The 22,841-nt window shown below is 47.4% G+C and overlaps 1 protein-coding gene across 6 annotated transcripts in view; it reads right to left on the bottom strand.

Annotated features, from left to right (window-relative positions):
* Positions 1-902: 902 nt before the first annotated feature.
* LOC143275324 (ATP-binding cassette sub-family C member 4-like) overlaps positions 903-22,841 on the bottom strand; it is a 135,403-nt gene continuing 113,464 nt past the window's right edge. For 5 of the 6 annotated variants that reach the window (XM_076579337.1, XM_076579339.1, XM_076579340.1 and 2 more), the window contains 9 exons: positions 20,743-20,893; positions 17,207-17,437; positions 15,512-15,612; positions 14,100-14,297; positions 13,398-13,553; positions 12,308-12,397; positions 10,243-10,415; positions 7,982-8,087; positions 903-5,642 (listed from right to left, as the gene is read on the bottom strand). In XM_076579337.1, coding sequence (XP_076435452.1) covers positions 4,197-5,642; positions 7,982-8,087; positions 10,243-10,415; positions 12,308-12,397; positions 13,398-13,553; positions 14,100-14,297; positions 15,512-15,612; positions 17,207-17,437; positions 20,743-20,893 — 2,652 coding nt within the window. In that variant the 3' untranslated portion in view covers positions 903-4,196. The remainder of the gene's footprint in view (positions 5,643-7,981; positions 8,088-10,242; positions 10,416-12,307; positions 12,398-13,397; positions 13,554-14,099; positions 14,298-15,511; positions 15,613-17,206; positions 17,438-20,742; positions 20,894-22,841) is intronic. The other variant, XM_076579338.1, reaches the window with a different exon arrangement.

The following is a 22,841-nucleotide window of genomic DNA, read 5'->3' as shown; positions in this document are numbered from 1 at the left end:
TCAAATGGAATGTGGGGGAAGGAAAATAATGTGAGCTCCAACGAAGGCACAGAGCTTCAGTTGAACTCTCAGTGGTACCAATCAGCTTGCAAACAGTTAACTCACTCAGTACGGTCAGTCCTCTCTTCTCCTCTACACAGACCCCTCGGATGTCCAGTGGGTGTCTGAATGACCCAACCTTTAGCTTCCGTCATCAGAATTGTGGTTTTCTTTGTCAACATTTACCTCTTCAGTATAAGAGCCTTCCGATTGCAATATTTTGATGATGGTAATTGGGGTGAAACGCTGTTAACATCGTCTCTTTCGCCGTTCGTATGGAGAGAGATAAAACAACAAAAACAACAACAATATCGTGCAGGTTGAGGGAAAGTAGTGTGCCTTGACACCCCTTCACACGCCAGTACTTCAGCTTTTAATTTTGAAAAGAAAAAATGTTGTTTTAAGTCCCACCTTTCTGTCAATCAGACGTATGTCTGTTGCATTACTGTGAAATGCATTTATTTATCACTTTTTTCTCGAGGCCTGACTAAGCGCGTTAGGTTATGGCTGCTGGTCAGGCATCTGCCTGGCAGATGTGGTGTAGCGTATATGGATTTGACTGAACGCAGTGATGCCTCCTTGAGCTACTGATTCTGATACTGTGGGACAGTTTACATTGTAGACATGACACGACTATCCTGAGGACTGCCTGGACATGACATGACTATCCTGAGGACTGTAGACATGACACGACTATCCTGAGGACTGCCTGGACACGACTATCCTGAGGAATGTAGACATGACATGATTATCCTGATGACTGCCTAGACACGACTATCCTGAGGAATGTAGACATGACATGATTATCCTGATGACTGCCTAGACACGACTATCCTGAGGAATGTAGACATGACATGATTATCCTGATGACTGCCTAGACACGACTGTCATGAGGACTGTAGACATGACACGACTATCCTGAGGACTGCCTGGACATGACATGACTATCCTGAGGACTGTAGACATGACACGACTATCCTGAGGACTGCCTGGACATGACATGACTATCCTGAGGACTGTAGACATGACACGACTATCCTGAGGACTGCCAGGACATGACTATCCTGAGGACTGTAGACATGACATGACTATCCTGAGGACTGTAGACATGACACGACTATCCTGAGGACTGCCAGGACATGACTGCGGCAGAACAAGGCCATAGATGGGACTGAAGGAGGAAGGTGGCAGAATGGTTAAGACGCTCATCCGCCAATACAGAGTCCCTGAGGGTCTGAGTTCAAATCCAGCTCTCACCCTTTCTCCCAAGTTTTACTGGAAAATCGAACTGAGTGTCTAATCATTCGGATGAGACGATAAAACCAAGGTCCTGTGTGCAGCTCGCACTTAGCGCACTGAAAAGAACCCATGGCAATAACAGTGTTGTCCTCTGGCAAAATTCTGTACAAAAACACCCACTCTGATAGGTACACAAACATATATATATTCATGCACTCAAGGCCTGACAAGCACATTGAGTTATGCTGCTGGTCAGGCATCTGCCTAGCAGATTTGGTGTAGCGTATTTGAATCTGAGCGAACACAGTGATTGCTCTTTGAAACACTGAAACTGAAAATCAGATGTGATTCAGAACAAGTGGCACGGAAGTCATACCACTGAAATGGGGGCCAACGGAAAAAATACCCCCCTCCCCCTCGCCCCCCAAAACACACACACACACACACACACACAAGCAAAGTTACTACACAGTGTACAGTGTCTTGCATCACAATGCGGCTGACACAAAGCCCCACCTTATCTGAAACGAGAGAAGGGCGCACGGAATGCTGAACATCAAACAGACATCAAGTCACTTCCCCACCTTACAGGCCACATGCAAACATTATGTCCAATCGTTTTTTGTTTTTTTTTGGCTGGCCCGTCATCTGCACCGTTTCAGTGGCATTACTCCCACACTGCCTATTCCAAGCGATCCATACATACACAGCCAGACCCAGGTTTTGTCTGTCGTGGCACTGGGACTGCCATGTTGGACAGAATGATGTCACCATTACAAAACAAAGATACTGGTCGCACCTTGAAGAAGTGGTTAGCGTTGTGGACTGATGGCTGGGAGAATGCGGGTTCAAATCCCAGCAGAGGTGGGTTTTTCGGCCCGTGGCCAACTCCTTCGCAGAGTTGAGTGTGCTGAGGGCTTAAATGGGAAGACTGGGACCATACAATCGAGTATCATCCATGTGTCTTGAGGTGTGTTGCTCAAATTTCCTGACTGACCAACCCTGCAAGAGTCTGCATCTCTTGGGCCTGGTTGACACCAGGATATCATTATGACTGGAAGCATAGAGTACAGCCTTGTCATGTCGTCCCAAACCAAAATGGACCCCCATCATCATCGTCACCCTCCTCCTTCTTCATCATCAATATATATTATTTAAAAAGCCTGAAATTATGTGACCTTTCATGCCCTGCTCTCATGGTGACCCCGAGTTTCGATACCCCTCAACTTCTGCGCTTTGGGGGAGTCCTGTCGAGGTCTTCAGGGTCAGCGGGTTCAAGGGGGACTATTGCTGGAGGGAAGTGGTGGTGGTCTCCACTCTGGGGGAGACACTCATTCAGTCTGGCTCCATGACTGAGCCATTACTGTCATTAGTACGGGGCTTAGTAGGTGGTGTTCCAAGTTCGTTAAATCAGAACAGGCACTACCGAACATCACCGAAGTGACTCAGCAGCGGTGCAGGGTCTCCTCGGGTGTGTGGCCTCCTGGCGACCTGACACTGATGGGTCCCTGTGGACTACCGACACTGGGACTGCGACAGACGAACCCAGGTGTGGCCGTGTATGGAGGACTGATAATGAGTGGAGTGGGAGTACTGCCACTGAAACACAGCAGATGATGGGGCAGCAAAAAAAAAAAAAAAAAAGATCACAGGCCGTGAAGAGTGTTTTCACTGCATGTAACGCAAGCTCTGCTTCTTTGTATAAAGAAATGCAGCACACATTTTCTTTTGGAACAACCCCTGAGTGAGGAGGACTGAGGTACTGACATTCAAAGTATTCTCCACTCAGTCATCTTACTTCCAATCATCACACATCTCTGCATTCACAGAACACTAACTACACATCTCTGCATTCACAGAACACTAACTACACATCTTTGCATTCACAGAACACTAACTACACATCTTTGCATTCACAGAACACTAACTACACATCTTTGCATTCACAGAACACTAACTACACATCTTTGCATTCAAAGAACACTAACTACACATCTTTGCATTCAAAGAACACTAACTACACATCTTTGCATTCAAAGAACACTAAACTTTTTACACACCAAGACAGTCTACACACACTATTTTGGACTGGACAAAAGTGCTGCTTGTATAAACATGGACAAATCAAAAATATTTTATCTGTATATCCAAAAATAGTTTGACAAGGGCTTACAAAGGCGCTTAGAGACACATCAGCAAAGGACAAAAAAAAAAAAAAAACTTCCGGGAAATGGAATAAATCTTTTTCTCTTTTCATTTTGGTGTACTAACTTACAAGGCTTCCAGAAACCACCACAATGTCTTCAACTGACCAGACCAGCATCACTGTATAAAACACTCCAAACAGGAATTTAAAAAGCCGTACAACACTGAACACATGATTAGCATGGTACAAAATGAGCGCGGCATAAAGTGTGTCCAAAAGATATATCAATGCAATATCACGGACATGTATTCACATCACTAAATATCAATGACATGGATGTCATGGTATTAAAAAAACAACATTTAGCAAAAAGATTGCAAGTGTACAAAAAATAATGCTCATTTATCTCAAAATCTTCATGTCTTCAAATCACTTCTGTCCATAATGGTTCATTTACACCCTGGAATAACCTATATTTTGAGAAACACTTTCTATCAATATAACTGGATTTTTCTTTCACATAATGCACAAAAAAAAGAAAAAGAAAAAAGACAAGAAAAGGCATCATAATCACCATCATTCCTAGTTCCATTCATCAACAACAACAAAAAAAAAAAGCACAACAAAGTCTTCACCGACAAAACATCGCCGCAACTCTTGCAAATCTGTGAGACGTATCTGTGACCACCCGCACACAAATGGACAGCATCAGAAGGCACAAGAGGAAGACGTTCCCCGACATTACCAACAAATTGTCTGACCTTGACCTCTCTCAGCTACGAACAGCGCCATCTGTACCTGACGTGGGGCTGGGAACGATCAGAGCGTCCAGTTCTGAAGAAGAAATTTCTACATCCCCCTCCTCCACCATTTCTTCTGCTCCGTCATACCTGTCATCTGTTGCGTCAGCTGCTTTGTCATACCTGTCATCTGCTACGTCAGCTGCTTTGTCATACCTGTCATCTGCTTTGTCAGCTGCTTCGTCAGCTGGTTTGTCATATTCAGCTGCTTTGTCAGCTGCTTCATCATACCTGTCAGCTGCTTCGTCAGCTGCTTCGTCACCTGCTTTGTCATACCTGTCAGTTGCTTCGTCATACCTGTCAGTTGCTTTGTCATACCTGTCAGCTGCTTTGTCATACCTGTCAGTTGCTTCGTCATACCTGTCAGCTGTTTGGTCACGCCTGTCAGCCTCCCCCAAAAGCGCTGCTTTCTCAGGACCCTGTACGCAGGGTTCAACCCGGCTGCCTAGCAAGGGGTCGGCCTCAGAGTTGGTGACCCCCTCATCATCATCGTCATCATCAGCGACGTCCGCTGACCCAGGGACAGTAAGGGCCTCAGGGTGCAGACCCCTTTCAGAATCCCGCGTGTCCAACAGCTGCGGTGTGTCCACCCCTGACGGCACCTCGCCCACATCGCTAGAACTCCCGTTGAGGTCCGTGCCGATGCCAGACTCCACCCGAGGTAACGGTCCCTTGTTGTCATCGTCCTCCTCCTCCCCCTGGCCCCCCTCCTCCTCTTCCCCACCCCCCTCCTCAGGGCCGGTCATGTTGGCGGCAGGCTGGAAGTTGCTGCGAGGAACCGCTGTCACAGCCGTCTGAGCGGCGGGGTCTTCGGCGAACACATCATCGTCCAGAGAGGTGTCTGTGAGCGTGGACCTGTTGAGAGGATTCTGGGATGGTTCTGGGGCTCGAGGGGCGGGTAAGATCTGGTTCGGGGCATGCGACACCATGATGGACTCTTCCACCACAGGGGCGGAGACCGGGTGTTTGGAATCGGGGAGGTTTTCTCCCGTCCTTGCAGGATCCCACGACAATCCTGGGTCGTTCAGTTTTTCATCGTCGTTGTCACCACTTTCCTCTTCCTCGTCGTCTTCGTAATCCTCACCACCCCCACCACCCAGCAGGCTGTGGAAGCTCTCGGCGACAGCGATTGGCGGTGAGAGATCCATGTCATCAAAGATGGACGACTTCTTGGACAGTCTCCTGGCTTTCTTGGTGTTGGCATTGTAGGAAAGATCCGTGTCCACCGGCGACTCCAATCCGCTGCTGCGCCGGCTTTCTTCCCCTCTCTGCTGCCTGTAGGCCTCTGCCGCGATGCCGGCCAGATACTCTGCGTCCGCCTTCCCTGTCTGCTGAACCATGTCGTACAGGAGGCCGGAGCCTCGCTGCAGTAGCAGGTGGGGGGCCTCGAACTCCATGATCTGTCCTTCCGACAGTACCTGTCAACAACACCATCACCATGGATTTATATATTTTTTTTATGTTCTTATTCTTCTTCGTTTGTGGGCTGCAACTCCCACATTCACTTGTACGTATACAAGTGAACTTTTACGTGTATGACCGTTTTTACCCCGCCATGTAGGCAGCCATACTCCGTTTTCGGGGGTGTGCATGCTGGGTTTGTTCTTGTTTCCATAACCCACCGAACGCTGACTTGGATTACAGGAACTTTTACATGCGTCTTTGATCTTCTGCTTGCGTATACACACGAAGGGGGTTCAGGCTCTAGCAGGTCTGCACATATGTTGACCTGGGAGATCAGAAAAATCTCTCCCCTTTACCCACCAGGCGCCGTTACCAAGACTTGAACCTGGAACCCTCAGATTGAAAGTCCAATGCTTTAACCACTCAGCTATTGCGCCTGTTTTTTTAAATTAAAAAAAATTTTTTTTTATAAATATAAATATGCACAAATAGTCAAGCACACAGCTGCAATATTCGTGACATGTCCGAAAACAACCATCATATACATCAAGTTAACTCACTCAGTATGGCCAGTCCTCTCTTCTCCTCTACACAGACCCCCCCTTGAATGTCCAGTGGGTGGCTGAATGACCCAACCTTTAGCTTCCGTCGTCAGAATTGTAGTATTCTTTGTCAACATTCACCTCTTCAGTATAAGAGCCTTCCGCTTGCAATATTTTGATGATGGTAACTGGGGTGAAACACTGTTAATGTCATCTCTTTCGCCATTCGTATGGAGAGAGTTAAAATGCACAAGTAAACTGCTTCAGTCCGATACTCCTTCAGTCTGATACCTCTGATACACTGATACCCTCCAAACACTTTTCAACCTTTTCTGAAAACAGCAAACTGACGTAACTTACAGCTTTTGATACAAACGATACATACGACATCAACAAATATCACTTACGACGCAAGAGGCATACCTTCAGTGTTTGTGACTTATGACACCAATTGTCCACCTTAAGTATATGTGACAGCAGTTGTGTACTGTTGGTGCACTTATACACCACTGACATACCACAATTCAACTTTTGCCTCTAATAACCTTCCATCACTTGCAAACCTCACTGCCCCATAATACTCAAAACACGCTGTGATGTTAATGGAATACCGTGTAGCTCTCCGTAATGTATACTGGGCAATAAGTGTATACGGTTACTCTGTATGACTTGTGACACTAATGACTTCCTGTAACTTTTCTCCATGGTTTTGACACAAACAGCTAGCCATAATTCCTCTCCATATAATTTTTTGACACAGAGGGTTTACCATAACACTGCACCAAATGACACGCAAATGGTTCACCATAACTCTGACTTATAATACCAACAATTCACCACTGTTCCACGACATGTGAATCTAACGGCTTACCATAACTGTTTGATGTGATGTGTCACAGTAAAGCATTTCCATTATTTTGCTCCAAAACAAGTTTTGGTACCAATGGCTTATCACAGCTTTATGTGGCATAACTTTAAAGTATTTACCTGAATTCTGCTCCAAACAAGTTTTGGTACCAATGGCTTATCATAGCTTTGTGTGACATAACTTTAAAGTATTTACCTGAATTCTGCTCCAAAACAAGTTTTGGTACCAATGGCTTATCATAGCTTTGTGTGACATAACTTTAAAGTATTTGCCTGAATTCTGCTCCAAACACGTTTTGGTGCCAATGGCTTATCATAGCTTTGTGTGACATAACTTTAAAGTATTTACCTGAATTCTGCTCCAAACAAGTTTTGGTGCCAATGGCTTATCATAGCTTTATATGACATAACTTAAAAGTATTTATCTGAATTTTGCTCCAAACAAGTTTTGACACTAAATGGCTCACCATAGCTCTGCTCCATGTGACATGCAACATCTAATTCTGCTCCACACACATTTTGACACTGATGGATCACCATAACTCTGCTGCATGTGACATGAAACATCTAACTGGATCACCATAACTCTGCTCCATGTGACATGCAACATCTAATTCTGTTCCACACAAGTTTTGACACTATGGCTCACCATAACTCTCCTGCATGTGACATGAAACATCAAAGTATTGCGATAATTTTGGTCCATACAAGTTTTGACATTAACGACTCACCAGAACTCTGCCGCATGTAACATTTAAGTATTCCTCAAATTCTGCTCCACACAAGTTTTGATGCAAACGGCTCACCATAACTGCTGCATGTTACAAGTAACATCTAATTCTGCTCCACACAAGTTTTGACACAAATGGCTCACCATAACTCTGCTACATGTGACACGTAACATCTAATTCTGCTCCACACAAGTTTTGACACAAACGGCTCACCATAACTCTGTCAGAATCCATGATGGTGTGAAGGCGGTGAGCGATGGTGAGCACCGTGCATTCCCGGAACTTGTCGCGGATCGTCTCCTGGATCAACTCGTCCGTCCTGCAAGCAGTTTGGAAATGTATCACAGTCAGTTGTGTCTGACTATGATGTGCATGCCTCTCCCCAAATTTGCTTTTCAGGAACAACACACATCAGAATCTGGGACAGGTCGTCACTTTCAGGAACATCTCAGCAAACATGCACAGTCAGCGCTTACCTGCATGCACTTTGGTCTTGCTGAGGTTACTTCAGCAGATTTTCACAAAATGGCTTTGGTACTGATCAGACAGTTCAAGCTTTTAATGAAGTGGCTTCGGTAATATTCAGGAGCATTTCTATAAGTCTTAACAAAGTATCTTCAGCAATGGTCAGAAAGCTATCTAAGTGTACACTTGTACCCACTAGATATGTCAGAAAAAAAAAAGGTTATGGTCGGATTTTTTAATTTTCTGGAACATGCAGCAAAATCCGTATTTCCAGGACACCCTGTCCATTTTATCAATTTTTTGGGACTTCTTTTTCTTCTGCGTTCACTTGTATGCACACGAGTGGGCTTTTACGTGTATGACCGTTTTTACCCCGCCATGTATGCAGCCATACTCCGTTTTCGGGGGTGTGCATGCTGGGTATGTTCTTGTTTCCATAATCCACCGAACGCGGACATGGATTACAGGATCTTTAACGTGCGTATTTGATCTTCTGCTTGCATATACACACAAACGGGGTTCAGGCACTAGCAGGTCTGCACATATGTTGACCTGGGAGATCGTAAAAATCTCCACCCTTTACCCACCAGGCGCTGTCACCGTGATTAGAACCTGGGACCCTCAGATTGACAGTCCAACGCTTTAACCACTCGGCTATTGCACCCGTCAATTTTTTTTGACAAATATGGGCCCTCAGTAATGGTAGGCATGCCTGCTATGACCATCAGAACAGCAGAGGAGGCAGCTGGTGTTCTGACTACCTGGGCTAGAACTTTGTTCATAGTGAAAAGTGTCGTACCCATGTTACATCCCCCACTCTCTCCGTCAAGAGGACTTTAGGACAGGTGGTCCCCAAAGGACAACTAGCCCTCCAAGGCTGCAGCACAAAGAACCAGAGCAATCTTGCCTCCTAATTTCAGAGTAGTAGTCTGTCACAAAAGACTAAGCTGTAAAGAAAGTCCAATTGCAGTGGAGAAAACACGGAACACACAGCTCTCACTTTGAAATGACAAACATATCAACATTTGCCGACAGACAAACATATCAACATTTGCCGACAGACAAACATATCAACATTTGCTGACAAACATATCGACATTTGCTGACAGACAAACATATCGACATTTGCTGACAAACATATCGACATATGGTGACAGACAAACATTTGCTGACAGACAAACATATCGACATTTGCTGACAGACAAACATACCGACATTTGCTGACAGACAAACATATCGACATTTGCTGACAGACAAACATATCAACATTTGCTGACAGACAAACATGTCGACATTTGCTGACAGACAAACATTTGCTGACAGACAAACATATCGACATTTGCTGACAGACAAACATATCGACATTTGCTGACAGACAAACATTTGCTGACAGACAAACATATCGACATTAGCTGACAGACAAACATATCAACATTTGCTGACAGACAAACATATTGACATTTGCTGACAGACAAACATATCAACATTTGCTGACAGACAAACATATTGACATTTGCTGACAGACTGTGCAATCAATACAAAGGCACAGTACTTTCAGACTGTGCAATCAACACTGACGACACAAACACACACACACAACATTGACAACACAAACACACACACAACACTGACAACACAAACACACACACAACACTGACAACACACACACAACACTGACAACACAAACACAACACACACAAACACTGACCACAAACACACACACAACAGTGACAACACAAACACACACACACACAACACTGACAACACAAACACACACACAACACTGACAACACAAACACACACACACAACACTGACAACACAAACACACAAACACTGACCACAAACACACACACAACATTGACAACACAAACACACACACACAACACAAACACACACAAACACTGACCACACACACACACACACACACACAACACTGACAACACAAACACACACACAACACTGACAACACAAACACACAACACTGACAACACACACACAACACACTAACTTGGGATCCACGTTAGCCGTGGCTTCGTCGATGAGCAGGATGCGGTTCCTGCGCAGAATGGCTCTGGCCAGACAGATGAGCTGTCTCTGCCCCACGCTGAAGTTCACTCCCCCTTCCGACACGGACGTCTCCAGACCTGCTGGCAGGTCCTCCACCGCCGACTTGAGTTGAACCTGACCAGACAGGCGCAATAGCCAAATGGTTAAAGTGTTGGACTTTCAATCTGAGGGTCCCGGGTTCGAATCACGGTGACGGCGCCTGGTGGGTAAAGGGTGGAGATTTTTACGATCTCCCAGGTCAACATATGTGCAGACCTGCCAGTGCCTGAACCCCCTTCGTGTGTATACGCAGGCAGAAGATCAAGTATGCATGTTAAAGATCCTGTAATCCATGTCAGCGTTCGGTAGGTTATGGAAACAAGAACATACCCAGCATGCACACCCCCGAAAGCGGAGTATGGCTGCCTACATGGCGGGTTAAAAACGGTCATACACGTAAAAGCCCACTAGCGTATATACGAGTGAACGTGGGAGTTGCAGCCCACGAACGCAGAAGAAGAAGAAGAAGAAGAACCTGACCCGACACACTCTTTTCATCACAACATATTTCTCCGTGTGAAATTCGGAATGCTCTCCCCTAGGGAGAACGCGTCGCTACACTGACAGCGCCACCCATTCTTTTTTGTATTTTTTTCTGCCTGCAATTTTTATTTGTTTTCCTATCAAAGTGGATTTTTCTACAGAATTTTGCTAACGGACAACCCTTTTGTTGCCTTGGGTTCTTTTACATGTGCTTAATGCATGCTGCACACAGGACCTCGGTTTATCATCTCATCCGAATGACTAGCACCCAGACCACCACTCAAGGTCTAGTGTAGGGGGAGAAAATGCTGGAGACTGCCGGTGTGATTCCAACCAGATTCTCTTGCTTCCTAGGCGGACGCGTTACCTCATGGCCAATACTCCACATGCATCAGGCACTTCACACACATACAGCTCCAGTTTCTGAAGGTGGTGTCACTGCGTTTGGACATATCCCTACAAACTACACCAAAACTGCTTGAGTACACGCCTGTGGACATATCCCTACACACTACACCAAAACTGCTTGAGTACACGCCTGTGGACATATCCCTACACGCTACACCAAAACTGCTTGAGTACACGCCTGTGGACATATCCCTACACACTACACCAAAACTGCTTGAGTACACGCCTGTGGACATATCCCTACACACTACACCAAATCTGCTGGAGTACATCATGCCTGTGGACATATCCCTACACACTACACCAAATCTGTTTGAGTACATCATGCCTGTGGACATATCCCTACACGCTACACCAAAACTGCTGGAGTACATCATGCCTGTGGACATATCCCTACACGCTACACCAAATCTGTTTGAGTACATCATGCCTGTGGACATATCCCTACACGCTACACCAAAACTGCTTGAGTACATCATGCCTGTGGACATATCCCTACACGCTACACCAAATCTGCTTGAGTACATCATGCCTGTGGACATATCCCTACACGCTACACCAAATCTGCTTGAGTACATCACGCCTGTGGACATATCCTTACACGCTACACCAAATCTGTTTGAGTACACGCCTGTGGACATATCCCTACACGCTACACCAAAACTGCTGGAGTACATCATGCCTGTGGACATATCCCTACACACTACACCAAAACTGCTTGAGTACACGCCTGTGGACATATCCCTACACGCTACACCAAATCTGCTTGAGTACATCATGCCTGTGGACATATCCCTACACGCTACACCAAAACTGCTTGGGTACATGCCTGACCTGCAGCATTACCGAACATGCATGCTTTACATTTATTTGCTTGCTTTTTTATTTTCACCATCACCATCACGATAATGCGGAGAAGGAGAAGGAAACACAGGTGGTACAGGGGGGCAGCAGCAGCACTAAAGTCTCAACACACCACAACGACGATTGCCCATCAAACCAGATAGACAGCCACACAGCCAGACAGCCAGCCAGACAGACAGACACAGCCACTGAACCAAGCAAGCGACCCCTACCTCTGACAAGGCTTTCCACAGCTGCTGGTCGCCGTGGTAACCAAAGGGGTCCAGGTTTCTACGCAGGGTCCCCGTGAACAGCACCGGGTCCTGAAATGTGTTGTACACACGTCGTCACTGTGTTGTTGTGTGTTGTTGTGTGTTGTGTTGTGTTGTGTTGTACTGTGCTGTGTTGTGTTGTGTGACGTGGTGTGGTGTGGTGTGGTGTGATGCGGTGCGGTGTGGTGTGGTGTGGTGCGGTGTGGTGTGGTGTGGTGTGGTGTGTGGTGTGGTGTGTGGTGTGGTGTGGTGTGGTGTGTGGTGTGGTGTGGTGTGGTGTGTGGTGTGGTGTTGTGTTGTGTTGTGGTGTGGTGCAATGTGGTGTGCTGTGTTGTGTTGTGCTGTGGTTATGCTGTGATGTGATGTGTTGTGTGATGTGGTGCAGTACGATGCGGTGCGGTGTGCCGTGTTGTGCTGTGGTCTGCTGTGGTGTGCTGTATTGTATTGTATTGTAATGTATTGCACTGTATTGTACTGTGCATAATTACTTTTTGTCACAGTATATTTCTCTGGCAGCTCTTCCCAGGAAGACATGTCACCACTATGCAGTGCCAACTGGGGTTTTTTTCTTTTCTTTTTTTTCTTTTCTCTCCATCAGTGTGGGTTTTTCTACAGAGGCAGACACACTGCCAGGGGCAGTCTCCAATCATACGGTGTTACATACACACACACATCCTCTTTCACACGCACACACATCCTCTTTCACACACACACATACACAACCTCACACGCACACACACGCACCCCTCATACACACACACACACCTCTAACACACACACACCCCTCACACACAAACACACACCTCACAGACATCCCTCACACAGTCACACACACACCTTTCACACACACACACACAATCCCTTTAAGACACACACACACACACACACACACACATTCACACACTCACACATCCCCCCCCCCCCACACACACACACGCTCTCACAACCCCACCCCCCTTACCCACAAACACCAACACACACACACACACACACCCTCACTACCCCCATGCACCCCCCTTCAGCACTGCAACACCCACACAAGCCCACCCACCTGAGGAATGATGGAGATAGTTTTGCGCAGGTCGTGCAGCCCAAGGCTCAGGATGTCTACGCCGTCAATGGTCAGGTGACCCTGCGGCTCCACCAGGCGAAACAGGCAGGTGATGAGGGAACTCTTCCCTGCACCTGTCCGCCCCACGATCCCCACCTGTACAGACACACACACCACACCTGGCTACACCTGGCGAAACAGGCAGGTGATGAGGGAACTCTTCCCTGCACCTGTCCGCCCCACGATCCCCACCTGTACAGACACACACCACACCTGGCTACACCTGGCGAAACAGGCAGGTGATGAGGGAACTCTTCCCTGCACCTGTCCACCCCACGATCCCCACCTGTACAGACACACACACCACACCTGGCTACACCTGGTGAAACAGGCACGTGATGAGGGAACTCTTCCACACAAGACTTATCCCTCCCCCCCCCCACACCACCCCCTTCCCCCTTCCCCAACACCCATCACCACCCACACACGACATATCTCCCCCATCCCCCAACACCACCCACACAAGACTTATCCCCACCACCCCCCAACACCACCCACACGACTTATTCTCCCCCCCCACCTCCTCACTCACCCCCTGCCCCACCATCCCCTCCCCTCCACCAACACCCACCACCACCCACACAAGATTTATCCCCCCTCCCTCCCACCAATCCCCCCTCCCCCTCCCCCACCCTGTCCCACCTTTTCCTTCTCCCGGATGCGGAAGGTGAGTCCCTTGAGGACGAGAGGTGCCGAAGGGAAGTACCGCAGACAGACGTTGGTGGCCTGGATGGACCCACCGCTGGGCCAGGCGTTGGGCGGCCGCCGCTTCTCCTCAGAGTCCAGGTTCGCTTCCGTCGGCAGCTGGGAGTACTCCAGCACTCGCTCCACTGAGATCATCTGTTTTGAGGCACGCATCGCTGGGGTTTGGGTTTATAACGGTGAGTGTGTGGGTGTTCGGGTGTGTGTGTGGGGGAGAGGGGGGTTGTGGGGTGTGTGTGTGAGGAAGGGGGCGTATGTGGGGGTGGGTGGGTGGGGAGTGTGTGTGTGTGAGGAGGGGGGCGTGTGCGTGCGTGGGATGGGATGGGGTGGGGTGGGGGGCCGCGCGTGTGTGTGTGTGTGTGTGTGTCTGTTGTGGGTGAGTGTGTGTGAGTGTGTGTATGTTATATGTATGAGTGTTAGTGTTAGTGTGTGTTTGTGTGTCTGTTGTGAGTGTGTGTGAGTGTGTATATGTTATATGTATGAGTGTCAGTATTAGTGTTAGTGTGTGTGTGTGTGTGTGTGTGTGTCTGTTGTGAGTGTGTGTATGTTATGTGTATGAGTGTTAGTGTTAGTGTGTGTATGTCTGTGTGTGTGTCTATTGTGAGTGAGTGTGTGTGAATGTGTGTATGTTATGTGTATGAGTGTTAGTGCTAGTGTGTGTTATGTCTCTGTGTGTGTGTGTATGTCTGTTGTGAGTGAGTGTGTGTGAGTTGCAGCCCATGAACAAAGAAGGAGACAATGTGTGTGTATGTGTGGGTGTGTGTGTGTGTGGGGGGGAGGGAGGGGTAGGGGGAGTGTGGTTGTATCACACACTCACACACATCTACCCTCATACATTCACATCCACACACACACCAAAACACACACCTACGCCCCACACCAACACAGACACTCTCTCATACCCATCCACAGATTCTCTCTCTCTCTCTCTCTCTCTCAGAAACATGCACACACACAGACACACAGACACACACACACACACACACCAGCCCCCCAACACCCAAACTCACACACACCAAAACACATACCCAAACACACACAGACACACATACCCCTCCCTCCCCCCCCACCCCCACACACATCAGCCACCCCTCACACAAATATCCCTCCATGCTCCCCCCCTACCCCCTCACACACATCATCCACCCCCCCCACACACACACACTCACCACCACCCCCGCCACACACCCACACACACATATATACCCATCCCCTCACCCCCAGACCTTCACCACCCACACACCCCTCTACACAAACACACAGAGACCCCCACCCCCCTCCCATCCCCACACTCCACCCCCCCCACCCCCCTTGCCCCCTCCTTCCCCCTCCCACCCCCCACAGGGACTGACCTGGTTCTCCACCTCAGCACTCTGCCGGACGCCCCACTGGAACATGCCCATCAGGGTCATGGAGTAGGTGATGGACAGCCCCACCAGGCCCGCGTCCATCGCTGCAACATCGCCATCGTCATCGCTGTTATCGTCGTCGTCATCGCTGTTATCGTCATCGTTGTTATTGTCATCGTCATCGCTGTTATCATCATCATCATCGTTATCGTCATCGCTGTTATCGCCATCGCTGTTATCGTCATCGCTGTTATCGTCATCATCATCGTCATCATCATTAATGTTATCTTCATTGTCATCATCGCTGTTATCATCATCATCATCATCATCTTTGATGTTATCTTCATCGTCATCGCTGTCATCATCGCTGTTATCGTCATCATCATCATTATCATCATCATCATTGTTATCAACCTCATCATCACCATCATCATCATCGGTGTTATCGTCATCATCATCATTATTGATGTTATGTTCATTGTCATCATCACTGTTATTGTCATCATCACTGATGTTATCTTCATCATCATCACAATCATCATTGCTGTTATCATCATCGTCTTCATCATTGTTATCACAATCATCGTCACCGCCATCATCATCAACATCACTGTTGTCATCATCGTCGGTGTCATTTAGATCCCCACCTTCACTATCGTCAACACCACTATCGTCATAAATGTAAGCATCATCGTTGTCATTAGAATCATCATGAGATTCGTCAACGCTATCATTATCACACACCACTCGTATTGCCACACCACACAAACTGCTCCCACAACACCACACCACACAACAGCATAACACAGCACACCACAAACCACTCCCCAAAACACAACACCACACCACACAACAGCATAACACAGCACACCACAAACCACTCCCCAAAACACAACACCACACCACAGCATAACACAGCACTCCACAAACCACTCCCCAAAACACAACACCACACCACACAGCAGCATAACACAGCACTCCACAAACCACTCCCCAAAACACAACACCACACCACACAGCAGCATAACACAGCACTCCACAAACCACTCCCCAAAACACAACACCACACCACACAGCAGCATAACACAGCACTCCACAAACCACTCCCCAAAACACAACACCACACCACACAGCAGCATAACACAGCACTCCACAAACCACTCCCCAAAACACAACATCACACCACACAACAGTATAACACAGCACTCCCCAAAACACAACATCACACCACACAACAGCGTAACACAGCACTCCACAAACCACTCCCCAAAACACAACACCACACCACACCACAGCATAACACAGCACACCACAAACCACTCCCCAAAACACAGCACTCCACAAACCACTCCCCAAAACACAACATCACACAAAACAAACCATTCCCACAACACAACACAGTACAAACCCCACACCACACCACCACACAAACCACTCACACCACACAATAGACACCCCACAACACAACAACACACTATACAAACTGAACACCACACAACACCCCACAATACACACCCCACAACACAACAACACACTATACAAACTGAACACCACACAACACCCCACAATACACACCCCACAACACAACACAACAACACAAACTGAACCCCCCCCCTACCCCCTCCAAAACCACCACACAACTCCCCCCCCAGCCCCTCCCACCACCCCCCTCCCCCAAACACAACAAAACCAACTCACATCCCGACATCAGCACGGACAGAAACGTGACGGCCGTGACAAAGATGGCGCAGAGCCAGTCGAGACGAACGGCCAGCCACCGGCTGGTGGCCAGGAAGAGGAACCAGGCCTCGCTGTGGAGGTCCTGGTGAGCGTCGAACTCCTCCTGGCACTTCCTCTCCATGCTGAAGGCTCGGATCGTGTGCAGGCCTTGCAGCGAGGCGCTCAGGTAAGAAAACACCGGGCTGCGACCTGTGTGTGGGAGGGCGAGGAGAGGTGGAGAGGTTGGTATCAGTATCAGTATCAGTAGCTCAAGGAGGCATCACTGCGTTCGGACAGATCCATATACGCTACACCACATCTGCCAAGCAGATGCCTGACCAGCAGCGTAACCCAACGTGCTTAGAGAGGTTGGTTGGTGGGTGGGTGAGGGGTTATGTTTGTTGGGTGTGGGGGTTGTGCAGGTCAGCTGTTGTTGTACTTACAGTTTCCCCCCGAAAACAGAGTATGGCTGCCTTCATGGCTGGGTTAAAAACGGTCATGCATGTAAATGTCCACTTGTGTACATACGAGTGAACGTGGGAGTTGCAGCCCACGAACGAAAAAGAAGAAGAAGTACTTACAGTTTACAACTGTTTATGTGTTTATATTCTGTTTAACTCATTCTATTCCAGATACAAGATAACTCATACCATGATTAACTTCCCCTGTAGACCAGACACGAGTGGGGGTGGGGGTGGTGGATGTGCAGGTCAGTTGTCGTCACACTTACAGTTTTCAACGTTTATGCGTTTATTTCTGTTTAACTCATTCTATTCCAGGTATGAGTTAACTCGTACCATGATTAACTCTCTCCATACGAACGGCGAAAGAGATGACGTTAACGGCGTTTCACCCCAATTACCATCATCAAAATATTTCAAGTGGAAGGCTCTTATACTGAAGAGGTGAATGTTGACAAAGAATACCACAGTTCTGACGACGGAAGCTAAAGGTTGGGTCATTCAGACACCCACTGGACATCCCAGGGGTCTGTGTAGAGGAGAAGAGAGGACTGGCCGTACTGAGTGAGTTAACGTCCCCTGTAGACCAGGTGCGTGCGAAGAGTTGGGGTGGGGGTTGGGGGGGGCGTGGTGGTGGTGGGTTCAGGTCAGCTGTTGTTGTTCTTACTCCGCTGATGGCTTACAACTGTTCATGTGTTTAATCTGTTTAACACATTCCGCTCCAGGTACGAGTTAAACTCGTACCATGATTACTTTGCTTCCTCTGTGGACCAGGTATGAGTATTCTCGTACCAGAAACACACTATTGTAGTATCGCTCATTCTTTGCTTGGCACAGTTGGCATTCTTCTTCTTCTGCGTTCGTGGGCTTCAACTCCAACGTTCACTCGTATATACGTGAGTGGGCTTTTTACGTGTATGACCGTTTTTACCCCGCCATGTAGGCAGCCATACTCTGTTTTCAGGGGTGTGCATGCTGGGTATGTTCTTGTTTCCATAACCCACCGAACATCGACATGGATTACAGGATCTTTAACGTGCGTATTTGATCTATGCTTGCGTATACACACGAAGGGGGTTCAGGCACTGGCAGGTCTGCACATGTTGACCTGGGAGATCGGAAAAATCTCCAACCCTTTACCCACCAGGTGCCGTCACCGTGATTCGAACCCGGGACCCTCAGATCGAAAGTCCAACGCTTTAACCATTCGGCTATGGCGCCCGTCACAGTTGGCATTCTAAACTGAACTGTTCATGGATTCCAGAAGCATGCAAGCAAAGCTTCGTTTGACCGATTAAATCAGACGGGCGCAATAGCTGAGTGGTTAAAGCGTTGGACTGTCAATTTGAGGGTCCCAGGTTCTAATCACGGTGACGGCGCCTGGTGGGTAAAGGGTGGAGATTTTTATGATCTCCCAGGTCAACATATGTGCAGACCTGCTAGTGCCTGAACCCCCTTCGTGTGTATATACAAGCAGAAGATCAAATACGAACGTTAAAGATCCTGTAATCCATGTCAGCGTTTGGTGGGTTATGGAAACAAGAACATACCCAGCATGCACACCCCCGAAAACGGAGTATGGCTGCCTACATGGCGGGGTAAAAACGGTCATACACGCAGAGGCCCACTCGTGTGCATACGAGTGAATGCAGAAGAAGAAGAAGACCGATTAAATCCACAATACTCCATCAATTTTTACTGTTTTAGTGAACAACCCTGGGTTTTTGACTCACTTGTGTCAACAAAGTGAGTCTATGTTTTAACCCGGTGTTTGGTTGTCTGTGTGTGTGTGTGAGTGTGTGTGTGTCTGTGTGTCCGTGGTAAACTTTAACACTGACATTTTCTCTGCAAATACTTTGTCAGTTGACACCAAGTTTGGCATAAAAATAGGAAAAATTCAGTTCTTTCCAGTCATCTTGTTTAAGACAATATTGCACCTCTGGGATGGGCACAAAAAAAAATAAATAATGAAGCCTAATTATGCGCAAACTGCATTTACTGTTATATTTATATTTTTTGTATTCTCTAAACTTGGCACTTTGACCTCTCATTCTGACACAACAACAAAAGGAGTCATTATTATCATTTTTTGTTCAAACAGGAACTTCTTTTGCTAAGCATGGAATTTTTATTTATTTTGCAAACGTTTTGGTGCAGTAAGTAAAAAAGGGAAATTACTCTGTAATTAATGCTAGGGGATGTAATTTATCACAAGTGAGTCCTGAAGGCCTTGCCTCTCTTGTTTTTTCTGCAATGGTCTCATTATGTTGCCCTGCTTTGTGTGACCTTAGACAAAAACTTATTCAACCAAAATATTATAGAGATCCGTCTATGAAGGATTGAAGAGACTATGTACAGTTATCTCGTGAATGTTGTTGAATATTTGTGTTGACTATTTTGGGTGATATGGCTGATATTGTGCTAACAATTTTGGGTTGATCTGAATTGTCTACTTACTTTGTCATGTCATTTTCTAATTATTATTTATCAATGAATCCCCCTTCAGTAAGGGGCTCTGGCCTTATCTGAATAAAACATTCGTTCGTTCTCATGCAATGCTGGTCCAGGGGGTGTAGCTGTGGGGTAGAATGAGTTAAAACAAGCAGACAGACAGACTGACAGAATTATTTCATTTGGTCTAATTAATATCAGTGTTTTTAAACAAATCTTGGGTACCTTCTCAAGACCTGATCAGCATGTTTTGTTTTTTGTTTGTTTGTTTGTTTGTTTGTTTTTGGTGTTTTATTTCAACAGCGTATATCAGCAGTAGCAGCAACAGCAAACAGACAGACAGACTCACAAGTTACCATCAGACAGACAGACAGACAGAACTAGAAAGACAGACAGACTCACAAGTTACCATCAGACAGACTGACAGACATGACAGACAAACAAGCAGACAGACAGACAGACAAGCAGACAGACAAAACAGAAAACCAAGCAGACAGACAATCACACAGGACAGACAGACAGACAGACAGGAAACAGAACAGACAAACAAGCAGACAGACAGACAGACAGAGCAGACAGACAGGACAGCCCAAACAGACTGACAGGTGCCCTCCAGACGCTTGACGCTGCGGGACGTGGACAGGTAGTAGTGACGGATGTAGAAGAAGAGCAGGATGAGGGGGGTGGTGGGGATGAAGACCCAGGGATTGACGATGCCTGCCACCAGCACGATGCCCACGATCATCAGGAAGCACTGGCAACACAGCACACACCGTGTCACGCATTACACAGCACACACACACACCGTGTCATGCATTACACAGCACACAAACCGTGTCACACATTACACAGCACACACACACACACCGTGTCATGCATTACACAGCACACACCATGTCACACAACACAGCACACACCATGTTACACATTACACAGCACACACCGTGTCACACATTACACAGCACACACCATGTCACACACCATAGCACAGCACACAGCACGATGCCCACGATCATCAGGAAGCACTGACAACACAGCACACACCATGTCACACATTACACAGCACACAACACACACCATGTCACACAACATTGCACAAACCATGTCACACATTACACAGCACACACCATGTCACTCACCATAGCACACCATAGCACAGCACAGTACGATGCCCACGATCATCAGGAAGCACTGACAACACAGCACACACTGTGTAACCCATTACACAGCACACAACACACACCACGTCACACAACATAGCTCAAACCATGTCACACATTACGCAGCACACAGCGTGTCACACGCCATAGTACAGCACAGCACGATGCCTACGATCATCAGGAAGCACTGACAACACAGCACACACCATGTCACACACCATAGCACAGCACAGTACGATGCCCACAATCATCAGGAAGCACTGACAACACAGCACACACTGTGTAACCCATTACACAGCACACAGTGTGTCACACATTACACAGTACACACACCGTGTCACGTATTACACAGCACACACCATGTCATGCATTACACAGCACACACTATGTCACACAACACAGCACACACTATGTCACACATTACACAGCACACACCATGTCACACAACACAGCACACACCATGTCACACATTACACAGCACACGCCGTGTCACGCATTACACAGCACACACCATGTCACACAACACAGTACACACCGTGTCACACATTACACAGCACACACACCGTATCACGCATTACACAGCACACACACCGTGTCATGCATTACACAGCACACACCGTGTCAAGCATTACACAACACACACACACTGTGTCACGCATTATACACCACACACCATGTCACACAACACAGCACACACCATGTCACACATTACACAGCACACACCATGTCACACACCATAGCACAGCATGATGCCCACGATCATCAGGAAGCACTGACAACACAGCACACACCATGCCACACATTACACAGCACAGCACACAGCATGTCACACAAAATAGCACAAAGTATGTCACACATTACACAGCACACACCATGTCACACACCATAGCACAGCATGATGCCCACGATCATCAGGAAGCACTGACAACACAGCACACACCATGTCACACATTACACAGCACACAACACACACCACGTCACACAACACAGCACAAACCATGTCACACATTACAAAGCACACACCGTGTCACACACCATAGTACAGCACACAGCATGATGCCCACGATCATCAGGAAGCACTGACAACACAGCACACACTGTGTCACGCATTACACAGCACACACACCGTGTCATGCATTACACAGCACACACCATGTCACACATTACAGAGCACACACACCGTGTCACACATTACAAAGCACACACCGTGTCACACACCATAGTACAGCACACAGCATGATGCCCACAATCATCAGGAAGCACTGACAACACAGCACACACCATGTCACACATTACACAGCACACAACACACACCACGTCACACATTACACAGCACACACCGTGTCACACATTACACAGCACACACCATGTCACTCACCATAGCACACCATAGCACAGCACACAGTATGATGCCCACAATCATCAGGAAGCACTGACAACACAGCACACACTGTGTCACACAACATAGCACAAACCATGTCACACATTACACAGCACACAGCGTGTCACACACCATAGTACAGCACAGCACGATGCCTACGA

This window comes from Babylonia areolata, chromosome 30, assembly GCF_041734735.1.
Source record: "Babylonia areolata isolate BAREFJ2019XMU chromosome 30, ASM4173473v1, whole genome shotgun sequence".
NCBI lineage: Eukaryota > Metazoa > Mollusca > Gastropoda > Neogastropoda > Buccinidae > Babylonia > Babylonia areolata.
The sequence above is the reverse complement of the archived record's forward strand: the minus strand, read 5'-3'. Positions and strand labels throughout refer to the sequence as shown.